This window comes from Magallana gigas, chromosome 1, assembly GCF_963853765.1.
Source record: "Magallana gigas chromosome 1, xbMagGiga1.1, whole genome shotgun sequence".
NCBI classification, from domain to species: domain Eukaryota; kingdom Metazoa; phylum Mollusca; class Bivalvia; order Ostreida; family Ostreidae; genus Magallana; species Magallana gigas.
The window spans coordinates 16,581,333-16,603,127 of record NC_088853.1 but is presented as its reverse complement, the minus strand read 5'-3'; the positions used below and the strand labels follow the sequence as shown (position 1 = coordinate 16,603,127).

Genomic DNA, 21,795 nt, shown 5'->3' with positions numbered 1-21,795 from the left:
TTGAAATATTTCACTCAAAAACTAACAGACTTGTGCTACTGTTAACAATACATCAATTACCTTGTCATCCCCACCCACTTTGTTCTTTTCACTGTTGACCTTGAGGTTACCAAGGTCAAGGATAAGCATATTCACAGCCCCTCTAAAAACAACAAAAAAAACATGAAAAAATTATCAAAAGGCTTAATGTCAATTATTTTTTTTAAATTATGCTGGCTTTCAATATACATGTAAAGGACTGGCCTAAAAATCAGTATGAATTCTTAAATTTTGTTTTTCAAAATGAACTCTTAAATAGAATCTTAATGACTGAGTAAAATTATTCCTTCATAAAATATAGGTGAGTTTTTTTATTGCCTTACTTTTTGTAGATTCCGCCATGTGGAATGATGACATATGACGGTTTCAGGTCGACGCGTATGTCGGTGTATTTATGCTGCTCTATGGCGTGCTTCAGTCCAGTGGCAGACTGTTCCTTGATGTCCTCAAACTTAGCCATGGCAGCCCTTGATAACCTGGGGAAAATATCAAAATTTGATAGCTTCACATGGTAAATTTAAAAGAATTTGTTTGACAGCATGATATTGGGAAAAGTATCAAGATTTGATAACTTCACTGGGTAAATTTAAAAGAATTTTTGTGACAGAATGGTATTGGGAGAAGTGTCAATATTTGATAACCTATTAAAATGGCAAATCTTAAAAAAATTAATGACTGTTCAAAATGAGATTAATTTTATTATATCTGTCTCAAAATGTTTGAATCCATTCTTTGACAGTCACAAGAAAGTCTCATCAAACACAGTTTTAATATAAAATGACTACTTACTGTTTCAAATAAACTTCCTTTGGAGGTTTGAAGAAGTCAGCCATATTGTTGATAGAAATCTGAAACATAAATGAATTTTCTCACTCATAAAAAATTAGAATAATTATTATAGATTTTTAATAAAAAAACAATAAAAAAATAGAAAAGAACCATGATAGTAATTACTGCATGAGGCGATAAATAAAAGTAATTTTTTTTTTATATCCAATACAGTAAAACACGGTTATAGCGAACACACTTATAATGAATTGACGCTTACAGCGAAGTAAATTTCATTCCCCAAGATTCTATTTCATGTTGTAAACTTGACGGATATAACGAATTACGCTTATAACGAAGTTTAATTGCCCGTCCCTGGGACTTTGTTATAAGCGTGTTTTACTGTATTTCAATCCAACCCTTGACCTTTTATCTCAACAGCATCAGAAACAACTCTGTGTTGTTTTCTGCAAGCTAATCCTTGACCCTGGCTAATCATTATCACATCCAGCATAATCTAATCCCTGAATTTCATTCATAATTTGATCCTTGACCCTTGAACCAACTGGCAGCTACTTACTGCATTCTACACGATTTGACTTTTAACCCCTCCTACTAACTGCATCCTACACAATTTCACCCTTGACCCCAGCTACTCACCGCGTCATACACTATCTGTAGTGGCCTTGACTCCACAATGACCCTGGTGTCACATTTCTTATCCAGAGGGTTTGTCTCAAGGTTAAAGTTCAGGAGGGCGTACACCTTATCCTTCTCCTGATTCTGAGACACGACCATTTTAGGAGTGGAGCCATCTTGGGGTGAACCGACCACTTGTAAGCGGTCAATCTTGCCTTCAACTCTGAAAATTTATTTTTCTCTTATCAGGTTCATAGTACAAGTCAGAGTTGTCACCTCAAATAGCATTTTTATCAACTTATAACTAACAAGACATACTGTATACAGGGTTATTTTTGCTGCATGTTATTTTCCCCTTTCTTTACTTGCATACAGTAAAGCCCAGTCTTGAATTTGCCCAGGCATTCAAAGTTGTGTTTAAAGAGAGATAATATGGAACTCTGGAATTCACCCAGTCTTAACTTACTGCTGATGCTATAACTGCTACAAACTTTTGGATACTCACTTTACATTGGTATAACTGTTAAAAAATTTTGGATACTTACTGTACATTGCTATTACTGTTACAAACTTTTGAATACTAACTGTACATCATAAATTAAAAGCAGTTACAGTAACAGACTTTTGGGTACTCCATGTACATTACTTAGGCTAATACTGTCACATACTTTTGGATACTCAATGACTGTACAATACTATAACTGTTACAAACTTTTGGATACTCCCTGTACACTACTATAACAGTCACTGTTACATGTACCAACTTTTGGATACTCACTGTACTGCACTCTCTGCTGGTCTCTGTCCAACACTGGCATAAACATCTTTCAGCTGCAGCTTCAGAATCTGAGGCTCTCTAAAAGATTAATCAAAGTAATGCACTTATTCCATGTACTCTTAATGCACAATTGTATGTGTAGGAAGATTGCTATACTTCCTTACAAACATTATATATATTTTACAAAAATAAACTGCACACACTTTAGTCTACCACCAAACTCATTATTTGAACTATGAAACCTCTTTTTAAACCTGAATTCATTGATAAAAAAATAAATAGAAACTGCCCATAAGATTCATTGCACAGTCTGTAGACACCCTTTCGTTACTCACTTTTTGGTCTCATCATTCAAGGTCAAGGACAGCGTGCTTAATTTAGTAACAAGCCTCACTGCTACAAACTGAAAACAGAGAAAAGTTTACATGTTTTAGCTCTGATATCTGCTGGATATCTGTTTGATATCTGACATCTGTATTTCACCTGTTTGATATACGATACACTGTAGATTCCTAATTAAACCCAAGAAATTAATTTCCGCGTAAAATCATGAAAAGCAATCATCGTGGATTTTAAAATCTCCCTTTTATTTCTCAGACAGTTTATAGGAAATTATACCCAAATATTTGTTATCGCAATTTTATATTCTCGCGATTTGATACAAAATGGTGGAATCGCAAGATTAAGTACTCACGTAAAATATGGATTTTACAGTATATGATATGTCTGGTATCTGTATGATATATGATATCTGTTTGATATCTGTATGATATCTGTTCACACTTACTTCTCTTGGGAGAGCAGGGTCCACCTCATTCTCCTGATATCCAATGGCTTCATACAGCTTGGCTTTCTCTTTTTCACTGAATTCTTTTTCAAATTGTTCCTCTAGAATTATGAATAATCATATGATTCTATCTACCATTAAGTATACTACGCTTACAGCATCACAAATGGTACATAAAGACTTCTTTTCTCAAATAGCAGCAAAATAATTATACATATACTAATTTCAAATGTCTTCCACTAAAATAACTCGATATTTTTCCTGTCAGGTTTTTCCATGAATTGTCACTCCATTAAAGAAAAAGGATTAATAATGTCACCATGACGCATTGAAAGGGGTAACAATAAGAGGCTATTCATATAAAAATTAGATATTACTGCAATCATAAAAAATTAATTGGAAATTAAGATCTCAACATAAGCCACATTACTGATATCTTGCTCCTCTTTTCCTTCCTTCTTCTTCTTGCTGCCCCCGAAAAATCCTCCAAACCATCCCCCCGACTTCTCCTCCGCTTTCTTGGCCCCAAGTTTGGCAGCCTGCCAATTATTAAAGCATACATGTAGTTACTGATCATACAATCATCTTCTCAACAATGTCACATGCATTATCATTCATGATTACTGGTATACATTTTTCTATGGTTTGGGGAGGAGGGGGGGGGGCTTTTTTTTCCACAGATAGACAGGTAAGATTGATTTATACAACGCACAAATAAGGAAATTTCACATTTAAAATTAACAAATTAAAAATAATTTAAAACTGTTTGTAACAACTTTTCTGTTACAGAATATAGATACTAGCTATGCATAGCATTAGATTCAATAACAATGCTTGGTCAGTAACTGTGTTTAGTAACTATAATATTTACCTCAACTTCTGCCTGAGATCTCATCAGAGTAATTGAAAACACGTCCAAAACTTTCTCATACTCCTGCAATGATTGAATAACACACGTAATCAAAAGTGCTCCCAAATTTTGTAAATTTATTTACTAGAAAGAAAAAAAAACATGGCCTATGGCCAAAAAAATTCATGTTTTATTTCCAAGCTACTGCTGCTGCATCAGGTCGGATGCTGCAGCATTGATTTATAATCAGTATTGCGCTATTGAAAAGGGGAATGACTCCATTTCTATACAATGTCATGTATTTTTACCTCAATGCCTTTCTGCACGTCTTGAGGCACCTTCTTAGGATTTGAAAGCTTCTTAGTGTAAGCGTCCCTGTATTTCTTCATAACTGTTCGATGGTGAATTATATGACCCCAGGAAAACATTCGACGCCTTCGACGAACTTTTTCCTCTAATACGCTGTCCCTTGCAAAATGCCACCTATCAATCAATATACAAGTGTACACATGTATCATTACATCTGACAACAATTCTGTACGAGCATTTTTTGCCTTCTTTAACTGTATGTATTTCAATCCATTCTTACCCAAGTTTTGGCATGTTAATATACTGGGACGTCAGGCCGGTATTTTCTATATAACACATGTATTTTTCTTACTCTATACGTACCAAGTCTTGGCGTGTTTATGCAGTGGGACGTCAGGCCGGTATTTTCTATACACACTCATCAGGTACATTCTCTCAAAAGACTCCAACATATTTAGGACATCATTGTACTGTAAGTAGAACAAAACAATGAAAAAAGACTCCAACATATTAAGTACATCATCAAGGAGAGGACATTCCCAGTTTTTGGAACTTGTGTCCAATCCTTTTGGCATTAGTCAATAAAATATTTTCAACTCATTGTACTGTAAATAGAACAAATTAATGATGATCAGACCCTTGTCTTAAGTCTTCATTAAATCATTAATAAAACTAATTTATCTATTGAAATCAAAATTAAACCAATAGTTCTATGCCCATCTTGATTGATATTTATATTATACTCCATGCAAAATTTGACCCAAAATTAGAATTAGTTTCAATTGATCAAATCATAATGAAGGAGCACTTTTGAATTCAGTTGAAATCATGCATGAAATGCCAATTCCTCAACATATACTTTTTTTCCAAGACAAATCTGTAAATATGTACTAAAAGAGCAGTTGACTCTCTTGAAACTTATTACAGATTTCAGAGTATTTTTCATAAACCCACCTGAAGTTTGGACAGTCCAATGCCTATCTCATCAAACACGACCGTTAGGAAGGCCTTCGGGAGAGTAAAGTTGTTTAGTTCCGGCTTCATGTTCAGCTTCAAGTGAGCCACAGAGGATATCGGCTTTATCACTACAGTACAGAGGAAATGCTGGTCAAAACACATAACAGCTCTCTATTTGAAAGCATGAATGGACAAACTGTCCTATAGGGCGATATTTTAATGAAATAGAAAAACTTGGTCATAGTTGAAAGATGTTGGCTAAGGTAGGTTTTTTTCCATTCTTACACATGAATGTATACATCACCTACATCTTAATACATTTATGTATAGATGGTTTACCATCATAATAATTATGCAGAGAAGGCTTACATAGGCAATGCCTGCTGCCTAATCCATTTATGTAAATGTATAATTATTAACATAATAAAATGTGTTCAAATCAAACCATTATAATGACAACACTTAATTAAAGAGAGTATGTCAGACATAAGGACTTACAGAACTGGTAGGCTGGTGTTTTGTCTTGTCCTGCAATTTCTTTCCCTAGTCTCTCCTGGAATGTGAGATAACAAAGGAACAAGATTATCAAAAGGTAGTCCGATGGAAAAGAACAACATTTTACTGCTAAATGCTTCCTTCTTTGTTGTGATATTGTAAGTATATGTACTTACCAGCAGCCGTTCGTTGCTTAGGGAGGCGTACTGTTCAGAACTGCTATTCCAGTAAACAGCTAGAGAATCCAACTTCACCAGCTGAAAGGCAAATATCCATCTCATTTTACAAATTTTGTATTATCATGATGTATGATGAACCAATTTTCTTATCACTATTTTATTTTCTCCAAAATGTACCTCTATGAATAGTAAGTTCGAAAGAATATGATTGGGTAACAGCAAGCCGCAAGACTTCAAATACTAGCACTTGGACAACTGAACAAAATTAATATTAAAGGATTTACCTTGAAAATCTGGTTCACTGCTTCCTTTACCACGCATGGTTTCCAGTTTTCATCGGTTGTCTAAAAAAGAATAATCTTACCTAAACTGTTTTATGATCAAATAGTTCATTAATATTACTTAGGATAACAACATTTAAACATTATAAAAGTTTATCTAATTGATGATCGACCCCTGAGAAAATCTACGTACCTGAAACAAGAGTTCAGCTAGACTAACTCCGATGGAGAAGGGGTTCTTGAGATCGGTGTAGGCGTCCTCGTAGCGGACATGGATATTCCGGATCTGTATCTGTAGGTTTTTGATGATCTGGGCGGCCATTTTCTCAGCGAAGGAGTCCTTCTTTGGCTCCTTCTCTTTTCCTGTTTTTAATTCAAACAAGAAAGGTGGTACTTAAATTCATCTCTTACTGAGCCCAATTCAGAACTTTCAATAGTCGTCCAAAATGAACAGATTCAAAACTTTACATTTTTTTTTTAATCAATACCAGAAACGACTGTAATTCACAATGCTATTTTTTTCAATATTTTTTCCAGGCTGGTTTTGAGGAAGTTTTTTTTTCAAAACTTGAGTGTAAAATTTTTGTTTGCACTAAGATGGCATTTTTTTTTGGAAATTTACAAAGCCACTTTCTTAAAAATGAGATCTTTGTTGTGCTAATTCTCTTTTAAGTTCAAAGTATTCACTTCAAGACTCAAATCTTTTCAATCGAATTTCCAAATTACTTGAGCAAACTCAGGTACAGGCCTTCAATTTTTGTATAATTAAACAAAAACCTTAAATCTTTCTAATTATAGCTCTAAACTATAAGGAAAGTATAAGGACCTTTATCTGTGGCAGCTTTCTTGGCCTCTTCAATCTGCAGCAGTTTCCTCTGTTTGGATTCCTGCTTGGCCTTCTCTTCTTTCTCAGCATTATACTTGATGGCTGGAAGAAAAAAAAAATAATCAACGTACTGAGAGTACTGGACTTCTACACATTGTTTTACTATTGATAACCTAATAATCAATGAACTAAAAGTACGTACTGAACTGTAATTACTCAAAGTAATAATAGTCATTAAAATCAAATTGAAATTCTCTGGTGGCTTACTAAACAAATACACCAAGGTATTGAGGGATTGAGGACTTGAAAGTTGCTATGCAAGCTCTGATCTTATTATTGGCAAAAAGAACATCCTGGGAGATTAAAAGACAGTGCATCTGTAATTCTCGACAACTATACTTGGAGAATGTTGGGCAAGACATATCCTTTTAGCCATAAAGTCAAGTTGTTCAAAGTTCTCCATAATTTCAATTGTATAAACCTTTGGTAAACGCAACCATTCATTATTTTCACTTTTTTTTTCAAAATACCATTAAAAGTACCTGACTAACATGTTTGAATAAAGAGAGATTGAGAGTATTTTTTCTGTTGACATCCAGTAAAGCAGCTAACAAAAAATCCAATGCAAATTGCCACATTTTGAAAATACAATATGCATTGTACAAAACTCACCAACATTTGGCACAGCAAGGGCATAGAGTCCATCTATAGAGGCAACCACTGATTCAGTGTAAAGATTCTTCCAAGGAATCTTCAATGTCAATTTTCCTGAAACCAAAAAAAATAGCCAGTGATATCTTTTATCTTTCAATCGCCCTTTTGTTTTGTTTTTTTATGCAAGAAATATAACTCCCCAGTGTTTATTTATCAAACATTACCTAAGTTAATATACATACAAGATATCAGTACCCTGGCTAGCATGGTTCCCATCTATATATCTTGAACCTTCCCAGAAGGTAAATCTTTAACAACTAACTCTAACATTCAACTAGAGGTACTGTGAGCAAGCTCACAATTGATACCCCCCGCTAAGAAAAAAATCATAACGCGTGTATTTTTGCTATTATAGAAAATATTGGATGAATCTATTTCATTGTCCATTTTCTATAAATAACAACTGCTTTATTTTTGAAAACTGTTAATTTTTAGCTTCCAATAATTCCATTAATACAAGACATGACACAGACAGAATTGAGCTTTTTTGAAACAATGACCTTGAACTTTCTCAATTGACCTTGATCAAGGTCATGACACACCCTTTAATCATAAGCAATCTTTGTGTGAAGTAAGAACTTCCAATGTTTCCCCGTAAGAAAGATATGGACCGGACACGGATTTTGCATTTTTTCTGCCAGTGACCTTGACCTTGCCCAAATGACCTTGGGTCAAGGTCATGACACACCCTTTAATCATAAGCAATCTTTGTGTAAAGTAAGAACTTCCAATGTTTCCCCATAAGAAAGATATGGACCGGACACGAATTTTGCACTTTTTCTGCCAGTGACCTTGACCTTGCCCGAATGACCTTGAGTCAAGGTCATGACACACCCTTAGGTCATAAGCAATCTTTGTGTGAAGTAAGAACTTCCAATGTTTCTCCATAAGAAAGATATGGACCAGACACGAATTTTGCACTTTTTCTGCCAGTGACCTTGACCTTGCCCGAATGACCTTGGGTCAAGGTCATGACACACCCTTAGGTCATAAGCAATCTTTGTGTGAAGTAAGAACTTCCAATGTTTCTCCATAAGAAAGATATGGACCGGACACGATTGCACAGACAGACGGACAGACAGACAGACGGACAGACACACATTAGGCTATTTATTGGGTTCGTCAAGTCCAAGTTCTGTTGGATATTGCTTATTGGATATGAAAAAACCGTACATACGAGAGAGTAGTTTTTGGGTTGTAACTGTTTTAATCTAATTGGGTATATATATTTAAGTGTCCACATTTATTAGATTTCTTATATTATTCTTGATTCATTCCAAATTTATGCTTGTTTTAGTTATTATTTCCCTCTATAATTTACCTGAGAAAGTAGCACATATAAAGTGCCTCCTTCTGGAAAGCATGCTTACCTTAATGTAAATACAAATACTAGTACAGTCATGTTTTTGATACCTAACAACATTCATTACAAGAAAACTCAGCAAGTCTTATGATAAAGTCCCATTCATATTGGATACAAACAAGTAGCCAACATGTATTCTACTCCTGTCCAGCTTCTTTTGGTTACCTGTCTCTTTTCAATGGAATACAACCCAACAAGAATTAGACACCTGTCAAAATCCTCCTGGCTACCTTTCTTTTCCAACTGGAATACGACCCAACAAAAGTCGGGCACTTGTCCAAATCCTCTTGGTTACCTTTCTTCCTTCACTGGAATACAAACCTATATAAATTGGACACCAGTCCAAATAGCTCTGGCTACCTTTCTTCTCCAACTGGCATACAACCCAACAATAATCGGGCACCTGTACAAATGCTCTTGGCCACCTTTCTTCCTTAACTGACATACAACTCAAAAAGACACCTGTCCAAATCCTCCTGGCTATCTTTCTTCATTAGCTGGAATAAAACCCAACAAAAGTTGGACGCCTGTCCAAATCCTCCTGGTTATCTTTCTTCCTTAACTAGAATACAACCAAACAAAAGTCGGATACCTGTCCAAATCCTCTTGGTTACCTTTCTTCCTTACTGGAATACAACCCAATATAAATTGGACACCTGTCCAAATCCTCTTGGTTACCTTTCTTCCTTTACTAGAATACAACCCAATATAAATTGGACACCTGTCCAAATCCTCTTGGTTACCTATTATCCTTTACTGGAATACAACCCAATATAAATTGGACACCTGTCCAAATCCTCTTGGCTATCTTTCTTCCTTAACTAGAATACAACCCAACAAAAGTCGGACACCTGTCCAAATCCTCTTGGTTACCTTTCTTCCTTTACTTGAATACAACCCAATATAAATTGGGCACCTGTCCAAATCCTCTTGGTTACCTTTCTTCCTTTACTGGAATACAACCCAATATAAATTGGACACCAGTCCAAATCCTCTTGGTTACCTTTCTTCCTTTACTAGAATACAACCCAATATAAATTGGACACCAGTCCAAATCCTCTTGGTTACCTTTCTTCCTTTACTGGAATACAACCCAATATAAATTGGAAACCTGTCCAAATCCTCTTGGCTATCTTTCTTCCTTAACTAGAATACAACCCAACAAAAGTCGGACACCTGTCCAAATCCTCTTGGTTACCTTTCTTCATTTACTGGAATACAACACAATATAAATTGGGCACCTGTCCAAATCCTCTTGGTTACCTTTCTTCCTTAACTAGAATACAACTCAACAAGAATTGGACATCGGTCCAAATCCACTAGGTAACCTATTTTCCTCTAATTGAAATACAACCCAACAAGATCTGGAAATCTGTCCAAATCCTCTTGGTTACCTTTCTTCCTTAATTGAAATATAACTTTACAGATATTTGGAACATGTGTCGGTATTTTTCTTCAATATCTGTTATCTTGCATTAGAATACAACCCAATTGGTAGAAGGCATTTACATAGCCCTTGTTTAGTACTGAAGATTCCTAATTAAATACGAGGAATTTATAACCACACTGAACCACAAGAAGTAAGTCTCAGAGATTTTAATATAACATTTCGCTTTTATTTTTCAAAGAGATCTAAGCTTAATGAAACTATACTAAAAAAATTGGCATTCATAAGTATAAGCATTAAATAGTTTAAATCTTCTTGAATACTGAAATTCTAACGCTACACATCTGGTCTAGAAACCTTTACAAAAATAAATTTATGATAGCTCAAGGTACATATACCATCATTTTGCAACTACCTGGCTGTTATGCAAATGAAAGCAATTTTTCTAAGCATTGATCTTAAATAATTGCAACATGGTCGTAGTTCAATACAATTCAAGCAATATAATGAAAATATTTTGTCCACAAACCTTCATTTCGTCTACCATGAAGTATATGTAATTACAGAACTAATGAGGTGTCCACTTTCTTTTATTTTTATCTTCAAAACACAGAAAGATATTAATCTAAGCTTTGATATAAAGATATATTTATGACAAAAGGCACAAGATGTCTTAAGTAAATCAAGTCCTTAATTACAAAAATTGGCTATCAGTTCTTTTAATAAAAGAAGTTCTCATCAAATGAAGAAAATCTATGAAAATACTACGAATAATTCTTTACTACCATACTGTTAAATAAATTGCAATCTTGCAATAATTTGACTTGATCAAACAAAATTCTCATCAAATGTCCAGGTAAATGAAAATATACTTTTGAATGATAACATTCTCAAACTAAAAACTAAAAAGATACAATGCATGTCTTTCACACAATAAAAGAAATTACCATTGATTCAATTTCAGTGACAAGTATGGTAGACGATGAAAAAATTTTGTTTTAAAACTAGTAAAAAAAAATTCACTGTAATAAGAGCAAGGGGGAAGATCAAAACAAACATCATTAATTAAGTTTCGCTGTAGGCTTTAGATCCCAAAACTGTTAAGGTGGTTTTATTTTATTTATTTTTTTTTGGGGGGGGGGGGGAATCAGACTCCACACTTTCTTCTTTAGAGTTTCCCATAGCCCATACTGTATGGAACCTCCATTAGCCCTGCTTTCCTCTATCCCCATACTGCAAGTTATTCTTTCTAGAGTGGTGTTTGCGTTCAGACATTCTCTGAAATATTCCTTAACCTCCTCCAGTACAGCCTCCGTCCATCATATTCATGCTGCAATGAAACAAATTTGTACATCACATAATTGATAAAAATATGTTAATTAAATAAAGCTAGAAAATAAAATAACTCAAATATACACCATTTCTTTCTAATCATATCTTAACAAGGACTGAAACACACACTTGACCTTTACAATTAATTACTTTGCACATAAAGTTTAACTGATATTATCCTGTTTGGTAGGAGTTTAAAATTAGAAAAGTTAATTGAAATAATAGATTAACTCAAATCAGTCATGTGGTATAATATGAAGAAAAAAAATATTTACTAGATGAAGGTTTTCTTTCCTCGAACTGATGTCTCCTCTTCTTCATCTTCCTGTATGTCTTCTTCCTCTACCACTACAAGAAAGTTTTATTCAATTAATTCAACTGAAAACTGTTTTTTTCCCACTTTATCAAGTTCCAGAAACCAAATCTTCAGACACCTTTACAACAAACGGTTTACATCTAACTGAAGCAATGTTCATCAAAGGAATATAATTATGATGGTGTAAACAAGCAAGCAGTAAAAAAATGTTCATTACAAAATGTTTTCCGTTGTATGTATTCACACTGAAATATTAAGAAAATTAAATACAGGAATCCATTTCTCAAAACTTTTGAAACAGCAAAATATTGTGCTTTTCATTTGAAGATAACATGCATTAGGATGTTTCTAAGAAAAGAAAAAAAGCACAAAAAATATTACATACACTTACTTTTTTCCGTCAAGGAACATGCTGGCCACTAAACACCCCCATCCAGGAGAACAGCTACAGCATCTTCTGAAATACAAGGAAATCGATTTAAAAAAAAAATCATAAGGCTTGATCATTGGATTTTGTGTCATACGTCTGCTTAAATTCAAGCCAAGGTTACATTCACTATTTATTAATGTACACCTGTCAGTGTTCTAACCATAGAAACCAAACTTTTTGTTTCTTTATGGCCATTTAATCTGGAGTTTAAAATGCAAACACACAAATACACATAAATTTACAAGCGTAAGATATCAGTAATCTTAGTAGTCTCGTTCAACCAGACGGTCGGCTGCCTCCGTAAAACTCCGACGAGCAGAGCAGAGCTCGTCGGAGTTTTACGGAGATAGCCGAGCGTCTGGTTGAACGAGACTATAATCTTAGCAGCTTGGTCCTCACAACACGCTACCGCCATGTTCTCTACTTTCGATTTACTACAGAAAGAAAATATTTGATGTGGCACGTATCATTATATGATCTTACCTTAGCACATCTTTTCTTCTTTTGGTAGTTGATCCACCTGTGCATAATAAAAATGCAAATATATCTCTATATTTATACTTAATGGATTTACTGATTCACAATATCCAACAAAAAAAATTGGACAAGCGATTTATTACTATTATTTTACCTAATAATGTATTCATCGTCAAAAACATACAAGATGTTAGCATAGTACAAAAATTCATAATCCACATTTACGATTTCTCACTTTCATACATAGTGTAGTTTTTAATATATAGCCCGATATAGTGTGACCTCAAGATCTGTTAGATTAGTGTACAATAAATGATTTGCTTTTGCATTCACATAAGTCTTATTCATTATTTTTATTTTTTTCAATTCTTTTAATTGATTTACATTTATTTTCATCCCTTAGAACAGTCATGGCATTGGTCTGACTAGTTTTAAAGTATACGCAGTACAGTTAAGGCGGTCAATAAAAATATGGGCAAATTTTTGTGATGAAAACACGTATACTTTAGTTAAACTGGCATGTCCTTTATAAAATCAATAACAGTCACTCAAATGCAATATATTTCTAAAATATATATATAACAGTACAATGTTTTATGTTCATAGTGGTCACGTGATATGGCAGTCGCATGGTACAAGCAGATGTATTTGTGGTTTTGAGGTCATTTAAAAAATTCAATATTGCAAGGGCATAATCATGTCAAAATTCACAACTGAATTATGAAATAACTTGATGTTATATCGTAGATTTTGAAAAACGGTGCGATTTTTTTTAAGATAAGAATATTTGTTAGTAGAACCGTAATCTATAATGCATATGTTGAATAATTTTGAAGGTCACAGGGTTAATTTCATTAAAAAATAATTAATTTATAAGATTTTACAAGGATCGTAGAAGTTTTTAAGTTACATAGCATATTTCAAATTCACATGTAAAAGTTTGTCGGGATCAGGTAAGTGTATGCCCTTGCAATGAAGTGATTTATTTAGGTACTCAGATTTTAGATATACGATCATATTTTATACAAAACCGAGGTGGCTTCTTTATACGATGCTTACTTTTAACAAAATGAAAATAAGACTATATAGGTAGCATTCTACTAATAATAATTTTGAACAAGATATTCATTAATTTTATACTTTTCCGTTAATGTAGGACATTTATTTTTCTTCGCTATAAAACTGCACGATAGCCTTCAATGATTTAACTTAATGCGTCATTTTGAAGCATATGACGTCATATTTTGTAGTACAGCGAGAACGACATCTCGCTTATATTTCAGTGTGTACGATATAACGGACATCAAAATTGTAAGTAATAGCATTTGTTGTTTTTAATTAAAAGATTAGTTTAAGTTAATTTTAGTAATAAATAGATTAATAGGTACTTTCGAGGTTTGTAATATACTGTGATGTCATAATGCACATTTCCCGTACTTTTTGTCTGAACGGAGTTTATTGACAGCCTTAACTGTGCTGCGTAATGCATTAAAAATTCTTTATTTCATGTAGGCTAAATGTAATATGTAAACTTAAACACATCTGCATCAGTATTGAATCATAGGACATGTATAATGTAGACAATATTCTCTTTTGAGAAGTGGACAGACATAGCATGAGTGTAGGCTATATGCCTGTTCACTTCTCAGTCAAAAGGGAATAAGTAGACAACTGATGGCAAAATTATTAAACCCTTTTTACCACAGAAATTTGGATATTGAAATTGTTATTTTAGGCTTTTTATAAAAATCAATCGGCATTAAAATCTGCAAAACAATCTTTTATCATAAATTAAGTTTCTGCATTCTTCAAGAAGAAAAGTTACGTTTTTGGGAAACAGAGAAAATTCTGGTTAATCCGACGATAGTTTAAAAGCTTAAAAAAAGAATAGGAAAACTTCACATCTAGTTTTTTATAAAAATGTTTCATTAGTCAAAACATGGTTTTAGGTGCCTCGGTGTTAAAATTTCAAATTATCTCCATAAAATATATTCTTTTGTGTTAATTCCATTTTTTAAATAACCTTACGATGTCTCAGTGACAAGCGGGCTTGTATAATTAGCCTACCAATTTCATTTTCAAGGAGATAATTCAGTTGTTATTTATCAAATTATTGTACCAGTAATTAGGTGTCAAATCACTCATTTAACAGGACAGCTGTGTATACCCCCTCAGCTTGGGCCTCTCTAGTTTACCTGTATCGTCTATTGTCTCAGGTCACTCGTGCGTGAAGTCCAGTATGTTCGGGTTTTACTTTGCAAAACATAGGCTAGGACAATGGTGGTTTTGAATTAAATTTACTTTCAATGAAAAGGGCATCCACTATATGTTAACACTGGTTAAGTCGATCAAGACAGAGGAAATTCGAAATACACACAAGTCCTTTTATTACAATAATTATCCGAATGTAGTTCAAAATTAATTTAAAAAGTAAATTATCCTTATGTTTGACATAATGTATCAAAGCAAGACTTATTTTTAAAGTGTGAATAAATCAAGAAACTTACTTTTTGGATCTTGACCTCGTGCTCACTATGCCTTGCAGACGCCATTGTTGTTGTGTGTGAAATCAAACGCTTGAAAGAACAAGATTAACGGAAGATGCTTTTCGGAACTCTCGGGAGTTACTATGACCGCAGCTTAGCTAAACTTAGAGTTCCGAAAGTATGATATAGAAGCGAATACATGGTGCGTCCATAGAAGCAACTTTTTCAGACACTTTTTTGGACAAGTCGCAGTGTCTAAGTTTTGTTGGGTACTAACTTTCATGTACCCAATTAAGGCATTTTAAGTAGATTAAGCGACACTTCCTTTTGGGTATACCCAATAAGAAAAAAGTACCCAATTAGTACCAATTAAGTATAAAAAGAACCCAATATATGCACTCTCGTAAACACGGACGGACGGACGGACAAGGTGATTCCTATATACCCCCCCAAACTTTGTTTGCGGGGGGTATAAATATTACATTGGTGTGCCATGCCACCTTGAATAAAATACTCTAAAATGCTTTATCATATGTTTGTTTACAGCAAAATATCATCTGATTCTCTCATATATATCAAATTATCCAAATTTTTTTTTATTTTTTTAGAAATCTGGCCAGAAATTCCAAGTTTAGTGTACTATGACCTTGACCTTTGAACTCAGACATAAGTAGATTGAGTTCTTTGCCTATTTCCTGTGAATGTTCAGTAAGATTTGTTTGACTTAATTAGTATCCTGTTCATGATGCGTAGACAAGGACACCTTGTCATACTTCAGTACATGTCTAAAGCAAAGTCTATAAAATCTAAATGAATAAGGAAATACTTGCATCTAAAGGGGAGAGGGATATGTAATGACAGTGATATTTCCCTGCTATATGACTCCACAAGTAGATAAAGAGGCAAGCTGTTTTGATACTCAGGCCTTATCAGGTACTTGAGGAGTAGGCCATTGCATCACATAACTAAATCGTCAGTGCATCTGTGTTAATCTATTGATTTGGAAATCACATTTACCGATCGCGATATTGCCCGCATTTATCTTTCCCATGCTGACATTTTAGTACATCTGTTGGACTTTCCATTGTATTAATCTATTGATTTCAAAATCACATTTACTAATATTTATCTTAAACCATGCTTATAATTAATTAAGAACATCTGAATTTGCATATCTAATTTGAAATCAAATTTACCGATATGGCCCGCCTTTATCTTCACTGGAAGATCCAAATCATCCTAAAAAGAGAGAAAAAAAGGTTTACCATAATATTGTAATTTTATGGTGACGATGACCAACAGACCATAACTGTTTTACAAGCTTCAGTTAACCTTACCACATCTTTAAGTCAGTTTCACATTATGATAGAATTTAATTCTTAAATTGAAAGAGACTTCCTTGTGTATATTAATATTGAAGCAAAAAAATTTACTGCACACAAGGAACTTGTATAACAATAACAAAACACTTGTAAAAATTGTGAACTCAGAGTGAATAAAAGATAAATCTTTTCAATGCATAACAGGATCTCTTAAAAACTGTTGTCTTTACAGATATGTATAGATATACAGATATGTACTGTAACAGTTAAACTTTGAAATCTCGAACACTGATATCTCAAATACAGCAGATATGTTGAAGTGATTTGTAAGTCCCAACCACTTATTTTTTAAGTATTTTACCCTCGGTATCTTGAATACTCCAATATCTTGAAGTTATTAAACAGTTCCATCTAGTTCGAGATAACGAAGTTTGACAGTATCACCATATATACTGTTTATAACTAAACATAGTAGTTTTCTGTGGGGTGTCCTTTTTCAATAAATCTGGAAGTATCATCTCAAATGCAATACATTCTGCTCAGTCATGAAAGAAATCGCAATCAAGTTTTCCAGCCAAAAAAAATGACTGTAGAATCATTGACTGTGGTCAATTTTCAACAACAGATAGCGATGATTTTTTAGGGGGGATGTAATTTCGGGGATTGTTTGCACATACAACATGTCCAATAAATAAGGACAGTTTTTCACAGATTGCAGTTATTGTTTTATATTCATAGACTGAAGGTACCAATATAACTGCAGTAATTTTCGAAAACTGATCCCTGATGAATTCTAAGGATATCACAGTAAATGGTATACAAAACGTCAAATCAATACTGTGATGTAATAATGCAATAAGAATTGATAGCCTTACCAGTGCACTTTCCTTTAGATCCAAGTTCTGGAGCACAACATCGCCTGTTAATTAGAAGCAAGGAAAATGAATCAAAGCAACCAGAATTTCAAAATAATGGGGCAAGATACCTACAGTATTACTTATATGCCTCTCTGAGCCACTTAGTATAAAATTCCATAAACATACAATTTGGTTTATTCTGCTAGTCTTTTTTTCTCCAATTAACTTTATTTCTTGATGCAAGAAATAATTAACCACCTCTAAAATGGGTATCAAATAATAATCATTCAGTATTATCATGATTTTAACTGCATTCAAATTATTATTATTTAAATATATTAAGTAATACATTAAAATAAGAAGATTACATAATATTAATAAGTGGCCGACGCCCCCGCTGATTCTTAATTGATTTCATATATAACTATCTTTATTTGCAAGCAATAAACATGTTTTATAATTTAATACTGTATAATGGGTCAAACTTAATGACCTAGGTTACTTTTATATTTCAATCTATGATCCCCCTCCCCCTCCCTCCCAGCCCACTCCTCACCCCACCCAATACAGAATTCAATAGATAGTCACTGCATGTGGAATTTGGATATTTCTAGACCAATGCAAAATAAGAGTACTTCCTGCATACATCTGCTTACCATGCAATATTATGCACAAATTTCAATGAGGCAATTACTTCATGCACAACCTGCATACCAGTTTAATCGGTTGCAGTGGTGTATATATACCGAGTCTCAGTAAAGAATCAGTGGGGGCGTCGGCCACTTATCACAAACAAAACATCAGATAATAGGCAGATAATGGAGTTCATGAAACCAACCGTCAAAAGATTAACAAACAAAACACTCAATATATATCCTTGGCCAACATATTCTGTAGAAATGATACTGTGATTTCAATAATTGATTTCAGTAATTGATGAATATCAATTTGAGTGGATTTCATTCTTCAGTTCATCTAGGAATTATTTAGTTCATTGAAGTGCAATATCTGGTATTAATTTTTAAACATTAATTATTCAAAAAGTGATTTTCTCTGAATCTACAAAATATGATGCCTACAAAAATCGTATTATATCATCACTTAAATTAAGGTTTAATAGGGCTCGGTGGTCGTGACAACTTTTAGACCATATTTATTTCCTTTAGAGGGAAAGCTTTGTAAAAATATTTAAGAAATGAACTCAATGTCTACCCAAGTAAACTCGTATAACCTCGGTTGGGGCAATTTACGCTTTATAATCCGCGAGTATAACTTGGGTAGATATTGAGTTCATTCCTTATAATTTAATTTTCTGTAATTTGCCGTACAAATTGAGTCCATTTTACTATTTAAAATGATATATAAAACAGTGTCTATTTCTTCAGTTGCATGACTTCTTATACCTGCATGGATTTTATTTCTCAACAGCAAGTCTAAAAGCTTTTACAAGAAGGTTTTCATCAAACAATTATAAAGCAGTAGCAGTTCTCTTCTTTTAGATCCATATAATATTTTTAAGTCTTTGGAACTTTCACAAAAATTGATTCCACATCCTGAAAGTCTATGGAAGGTTACATGAGGTTTATTTCTGCCTGACCTTTGACCTTAGTGTAAAAATGACAAAACAGTCATTGATCATGTGACCCTCTGTGACCTTTCAGTACACAGTCATAAATCTGGACACTTGACAAGGGACTGGTTGTAATTATTACATTATATAGGTGGAGAGATCAGAGTGACACTCACATACAATTAACCATAACAGATTAAAGGGTTATACGGCTGGACTTTTTTTTGTCACTGGTATAAATAATCACACAAAATGTGTACAGTATGAGAGCCTAGTTAAATTATGTATTTTTTTTATGGTACATATACATTTTAAAAGTTGCTTTTGACAATGTTTATAATTTTGGAAGATTATAACAATCATACAAAAGCAATCTGCGAAATGTTGTTTTATTATTTGGGGGTGTGGGGGTGGGGGGGGGGGGGGTGTGGGGGGGGGGGGGGTGGGGGTAGGTCTCTGCACAAAAATATAATAATCCAGTCAGACTTCCATCTCTATTTCTTCATGCCCCCTCTTTCTCTCTCTCTTAATCTCTTTCTCATTCTCTCTCTCTCTCTTTGTGTGACAATTATAATACCAGAATGTAGAATGAGGGGTATATCAATAATGGTCATATTGGACACATCATTTGCCTCATGTAATATTCATCCCTCTACATTTGCAAACAGTTTTGCCACATCTAGAATTCACCCAGACACAGTTTTGGATAAAGAGAGATAACATGAGACAGTTTTATTTGGAATTCATCGATTCTTAAAATTTGCCCACTAGCAACGAGGGTGAATATAAGGGGATAAAATAAAAGAGGGCTGAATAATTTCCTTGGATACAGTGCACTCTATCTTTATGGACAGAAGTTCAAACTCAACACAGTTGGGTTCAATATGTACAAAGAATATATTTAGTACAAAAACCATAATTATAAGTTATTCACTCCATAGGGGATTTATCATATGATAAATTATGACTGTATAGAAAAATCAAAACCCCATATTGTTTCTGAAAAATTCTGACATTTGGCTGGTGAGTTAATATAAAATTTCTACTAGCGATATACTTGACATAGTTAAAGAGGTTCTCAGAAAAGCAAAGTGAAAGTAATAGTAAAATTTCTAAGTATTTTTCGGCATCAAATATTGTACACAGGTATTATATTGTTTTATGAAATTAGAGAAATACATGTAGGTCCAAAATTAAGTTGACAAGTTTAAAAACACATATAATTGCAAGTTTTATACAGTCTCACTCGGTCAACCAGATTTGAGAAGTGTAGCATAAGTGCAGATTCATGTTCCTACAATATTTTTAATTCATAACACAATACCAGTGGCCAGGATCACTAGTTCATAAAAGGGGGGGGGGGTGTTGTTGAAATCATGAAGTTAGGATTTTACTGCTCCTCACAAATACAAGAGACCATAACAGTAGTAAATTGCATGTCTTGAAGAATATAATGGTACTCATTGTTTTCACAGAATTTTCACATAAGGTTGATCGGTCCAAAACTTGTACATGCTTTTGTGCGCAATAAATACATAATTTTTTCAGTGGGTGCCACTGTGGCTCCCAAGTCGTCCATCCAATTTTTTTCAGACCAGGAGCTACAGACCTGCAGCTAATCTTCATCATCAATTATATACCAACTAAAACTTGGCCAAAATTTATCAATTTGCCATGTAAGAGAGCAGTTACTGCAGTGGGTAATTTTTCTATTATAATAACTAAAATTGATCTGTGATTTTCCTAAAATGAATAACTCATGCCAAGAATACCATTCCCAAAGGATAGGGAAAAGATCCTTTTAATGATTGAACCCAAATGCTTTATATTACTATGCTAATTCGTGAAAACGTGAACATACATTAACTACTACTAGTATATAACTGACAGCATTATAGGCTACATGAGGAGTGCACTAACTCCCTTGATCATTCACCCTTGCAGGCTCTCCTACAGTGAATAAACTAATTACTAACAATTCAAGATAATTCAAGAGCATCATCTTAATCAAAAGAACAATCTAGAAGATCTATAAACTTCAGCACACATCCATGCAACAAAGCTAAGTCTAACAAGCTAGATACTGAATGAATGCCAAACTACTTTCTTTTTCCAATTTGTAAAGGGGTGTGTCATAGTTTGATTCCCAGAGGAACAGAGTAACCTTGCATAACACTAAACTATGTGGAAAATCCCTTTTCCATGATTGAAAAAAACGCACCCCCAAAAGTCCTGATCCGCGCCTTTTCTGCGCATCAACACGGTGCAAGGATGACAAGCAGAAAAAAGTGCGATGTCAGTACCCAGTAGCACTGATATCTTTAAATATACATGTAATACAAATCAATCGCATGCTACGCGGCTCATAGAGCCTGCTCACTCATGCGTAGTGGATGCTGAGACACTAAACATACCTCCCCATATCCCGATTTTCAGTTGCGACCTGTCAAGGTTTTCCACGAAGTCGCCCAGATATTTGTTAATCAAGTCCGCCACAAGAGATTCGAAAACCATTTTTTACACCTAAATTGTGCAGCGGTTGTATCAGAGAGTCGCGTGGGCTTGCAGCCTTCACATCTTAATTTAGCAACACTCTCGTGACTGCTCGAGGGAAAACAACAAAACTGGTTCTC

The 21,795-nt window shown here is 34.0% G+C and overlaps 1 protein-coding gene and 1 long non-coding RNA gene across 7 annotated transcripts in view; both read right to left on the bottom strand.

Annotated features, from left to right (window-relative positions):
- The window catches only part of LOC105332910 (intermembrane lipid transfer protein VPS13A), an 84,133-nt gene extending 62,338 nt beyond the window's left edge, over positions 1-21,795 (bottom strand). For all 6 annotated transcript variants that reach the window (XM_066084313.1, XM_066084317.1, XM_066084333.1 and 3 more), the window contains exons 1-21: positions 21,577-21,795; positions 17,611-17,654; positions 16,610-16,652; positions 7,581-7,676; positions 6,909-7,010; positions 6,276-6,445; positions 6,086-6,145; positions 5,799-5,879; positions 5,626-5,680; positions 5,125-5,255; positions 4,534-4,640; positions 4,170-4,344; positions 3,883-3,945; positions 3,442-3,550; positions 3,012-3,112; positions 2,560-2,627; positions 2,225-2,302; positions 1,468-1,669; positions 829-887; positions 363-515; positions 61-142 (exon numbers count right to left, since the gene is read on the bottom strand). In XM_066084313.1, coding sequence (XP_065940385.1) covers positions 61-142; positions 363-515; positions 829-887; positions 1,468-1,669; positions 2,225-2,302; positions 2,560-2,627; positions 3,012-3,112; positions 3,442-3,550; positions 3,883-3,945; positions 4,170-4,344; positions 4,534-4,640; positions 5,125-5,255; positions 5,626-5,680; positions 5,799-5,879; positions 6,086-6,145; positions 6,276-6,445; positions 6,909-7,010; positions 7,581-7,676; positions 16,610-16,652; positions 17,611-17,654; positions 21,577-21,676 — 2,079 coding nt within the window. In that variant the 5' untranslated portion in view covers positions 21,677-21,795. The remainder of the gene's footprint in view (positions 1-60; positions 143-362; positions 516-828; positions 888-1,467; positions 1,670-2,224; positions 2,303-2,559; positions 2,628-3,011; positions 3,113-3,441; positions 3,551-3,882; positions 3,946-4,169; positions 4,345-4,533; positions 4,641-5,124; positions 5,256-5,625; positions 5,681-5,798; positions 5,880-6,085; positions 6,146-6,275; positions 6,446-6,908; positions 7,011-7,580; positions 7,677-16,609; positions 16,653-17,610; positions 17,655-21,576) is intronic.
- Positions 11,510-15,886, bottom strand: LOC105348729 (uncharacterized). The gene is made up of 5 exons (XR_010713930.1): positions 15,435-15,886; positions 12,934-12,970; positions 12,412-12,477; positions 11,980-12,052; positions 11,510-11,702 (listed from the first exon to the last, which is right to left on the bottom strand). It is a non-coding gene; the product is annotated as an uncharacterized lncRNA (long non-coding RNA).